General features: G+C 33.9%; 1 protein-coding gene across 1 annotated transcript in view; it reads right to left on the bottom strand.

Annotated features, from left to right (window-relative positions):
• Nucleotides 1–204: 204 nt before the first annotated feature.
• Nucleotides 205–3,770, bottom strand: part of LOC137628289 (uncharacterized) — a 6,655-nt gene continuing 3,089 nt past the window's right edge. Inside the window, exon 2 of the mRNA XM_068359450.1 lies at nucleotides 205–753. Coding sequence (XP_068215551.1) covers nucleotides 205–753 — 549 coding nt within the window. The remainder of the gene's footprint in view (nucleotides 754–3,770) is intronic.

Below are 3,770 nucleotides of genomic sequence, written 5' to 3'. Positions count from 1 at the left end.
ATATAAAGAAAGATTTTTTTTTTTAATTTTGTGTTATTTAGAATACTGTAGAGAATACGTTTTTTATAATAACTCATTTGAACAGTTATGTAGAATACAGTAATGAATACCATTTAAGAATAGCGGTTGAATGATAACTTAATTATTTATTCATTATTATAATTTTATTACAAAATACAAAGACACATCGAAAACGCTATTCACTTAATGGCCGTAGCCACCATGGACGCCATGTCCGAGACCATGAAGGCCATGGCCATGTCCTAAACCTCCATGGACACCGTGTCCACCATGAATACCATGGCCATGTCCACCATGAATGCCATGGCCGTGTCCTAAACCACCATGGACACCATGAATCCCATGGCCGTGTCCCAAACCATGGACACCATGAATCCCATGTCCGTGTCCTAAACCACCATGGACACCATGAATACCATGGCCGTGTCCCAAACCATGGACACCATGCCCATGAATCCCATGTCCGTGACCATGGCCGTGTCCATAGCCATGTCCACCATGTCCTCCGTGGACGCCGGCATTGCCCAATCCTCCGAAGCTGTATCCGTCGTAAGTCTTCAGGACGAAATTGGAAGAGGAGTATCCGCCGTCGACATAAGCCCCGCCGTGTCCATAAGGGTCGTGTTTATAGTGGCCGTGGTTTATTTTCACGGTGTTGTCCTGGCCGTATCCGCCGGCAACTTCCGCCGAGCAGACCGTGGCCGAGATGGCTACGATTATTAGGGTGAATATCTGGAAAATAAATTGATTAATCAATCGATAGATAAAAATAATAAGAAAATGGAAATTTTTTTTTTTACTTTGAAATTAAATAGAACTTGAAGATTTGAGACAAGAAAAGCGGTATGCATTAAATTTAATAAAGTAATAATAATAATAATAATGATAATAATAATAATAATAATGATAATAATAATAATAATAATAATAATAATAACTTTTACTAAAATTATATAATTAAGTCATGGCACCAAATTTTTTGTTTTATAGATTACAATCCTTATCATTTTTCGAAATTTACCCTGTTAAGTCGTGTCATGTTTGGGAATCTGTAAAAATAAAAAATTTGCTTTTTAATATCTAATAGGGTAATATTACTCAATAACCTGTTTCTACTCTTAGAACAATAGAATCTAAATTTTTACCTTAAGATAGAATTTTATAGAGAAATTATTTTTCTTAATTGAAGATAAAATTGTTGGAAAAGAATGAGAAAGATTTTTTTATTAAGCTCTAAACTTGCTTTTTTTTTATGTCTAGATTCAACTATCCATTTCTGACCAGAGATTTTTTTTTTTTTTTTTTTTTTTTGTAAAACAACATTCAAAAAGAAAGTAGAGATCTAGAAAAAGCTAAAAATCTATTCCTATATTTTCATAGCAAAACATATTTAGTATGTTTTTTAAATAGATGCTTAAGGGAAAACTAAAATTATTTAAAAAAAAAAGGGGGGGGGGTTGTGTACATTAACAGCATGATTCATTGTTTGAATAATATCTGTCTTAAATATTAACCCTTTTTTGAGAAAATATCGATTGAAACCCGAAATAGAATTCATTGATACATTTTTGCATCAGAACTGAGTTACCTGTGTTTGGCAATTTTTAATTAAAAATAAAAAATTATTATAAGAACACTATATTTTTCTGTTAAATATCAAACAGAGAATAGCCAGCGTTCCGCAATTTTTCAATTCAAATGAAGAAAAATCGTTACAAGAAAAATATATTTTTCTATTTAGTATCAACCAAAGAACTGTGTGTTTGGCAATTTTAAATTTTTAAAAAAATTTAATTATTATAAGAACAATATGTTTTTTCTATTTAGTATCAAAAATAGAATTGCTTGTGTTTGACAGTTTTCAATCTTTAATACAATGTAATTATTATAACAAGATTTTTAGAATTTAGTTTCAAACAGAAAACCTCTGTAGCCACGGTGGTATAACAATTAGAATAGCACCAACGTATCCCTGCGTGTCGTAAGAGGAGACTAAAAGGGACGGGACGAGGGGGCCTGGAACCCCCTCCCTGGGCTCTTATTCCTGAGAAATATCCAAGAAGAAGAGTTCCAGGGAGAGTGACTGCTCCCTGCACTCTAATTTTGGGGTGTCTGAATGTGTGAGGATGTATTACAATACAGGATGAAATGTGTTAAATTGTTAATCTGTTTTAGAATAAGAGGATGGATGTAGAGTATTAGAGTTATGTGAGTCAAAGAAAAAAGGAAATGGTAAAGTAGTGAAGTGTCAGTTAGAGTGTCTGGGATTGAAAGGGGAAGAAAGGAGAGAGTGTAGGTATTATTATTGAATGAATGGATGACATATAGAGCAGTGGAATACAAAGAGGACTCGTCTATGTTAATGTGGGTAAGGGTTAGGTTGGTTATGGAATGTTGGGCTTATGTTAGTGTCTATGGGCCAGGTTTGTGAGAAAATTGAAGAGTAAAATGAATTCTGGAATGAATTAACTAGGTGTATAGAAGGACTGAGTAGAAGATATTATGTAGTTGTGATGGGGGACTTGAATGCCAAAGTGGGTGCTGGAGAGGTAGAAGGTGTCATTGGGAAGTATGGCGTACTGGGTGAAAATGAGTGGTGATTGACTGTTAGATATCTGTGAAAGTGAGAGAAACAGGTGATCTAAACGAGGGGTGAAATTAGTAAAAGAAAACTTTGTTACACATGCAAGTGACTTTGTGGTAAGAGGGTTGTTAGATATAGTAGGAAGAAGGCTAGAGAGTGGTGGAATGAAGGAGTGAAGATGAAGGTGGAAGAGAAATAGAGGGTATTTGAAGAATGGTTGCAGAGTAACAGTATAGAAAAGTAAGAGAGATATAGAGAGAAAAATATGGAAGTAGAACAGAAGGTGGCTGAGAGAAAGAGGGAGGCTGACTGGAGTTGGGGTCAGGGATTGGGTAGTTTGTATGAAGTGACCTGCACAATAGGCCTAGCAACTGCATCCCAAAATATTTACTGATAACTGATGAGGTAAAATCTGTAAGCAACCTTTATAGCACAATAAGCATATACATATCTGTATACCATATATATATATATATATATATACAGTATGTGTGTGTGTATATATGTATATATATATATATATATATATATATGTATATATATATATGTGTGTGTGTGTGTGTGTGTATGTGTGTGTGTAAAATTTGCAGATTATATAGCTGTGAAACATGGGAAGAATTACAAAGGATGATAAATTTGAATAAAGTAGAAATATTGGCCAGAAAACGATTATGAGTAAAATTAAGATAATTTTCAAAGAAAATGCACAAAAGAAATAAGGGTTATGGACGGACCTCTAGAGATTGTTAATGAATATACATATTTAGGACAGACAGTAAATGTTTCCCTAGGACATGAGAGCGAAATTATAAGGAGGGTAAGCATAGGATGGAAAGCTTTTGGTAAACAAAATGAGATTATGAAATGTAAAATGTCATTTTCTCTAAAAAGTAAAGAGATAGCTACTGTTCAAAGAGCTATGGAAAGAATAATGAGGGAAATAACACTAAGAGACAGAAAAAGAGCAACATGGATACGAGAGTAACTAAAGTAAAGGATATTATAACATGTAAGAAAAAGAAATGGACATGGGCAAGACATAATTATAAAGAGAATGACAGATAATAGATGGACATTAGAAAATACGAAATGGCTCCCTAGAAATAACTAAGGCAGCAGGGAAGGGTGAGAAGACTATGGATTGATGAACTAAGAAAATTTGCTG

This window comes from Palaemon carinicauda, chromosome 36, assembly GCF_036898095.1.
Source record: "Palaemon carinicauda isolate YSFRI2023 chromosome 36, ASM3689809v2, whole genome shotgun sequence".
Lineage (NCBI taxonomy): Eukaryota > Metazoa > Arthropoda > Malacostraca > Decapoda > Palaemonidae > Palaemon > Palaemon carinicauda.
The sequence above is the reverse complement of the archived record's forward strand: the minus strand, read 5'-3'. Positions and strand labels throughout refer to the sequence as shown.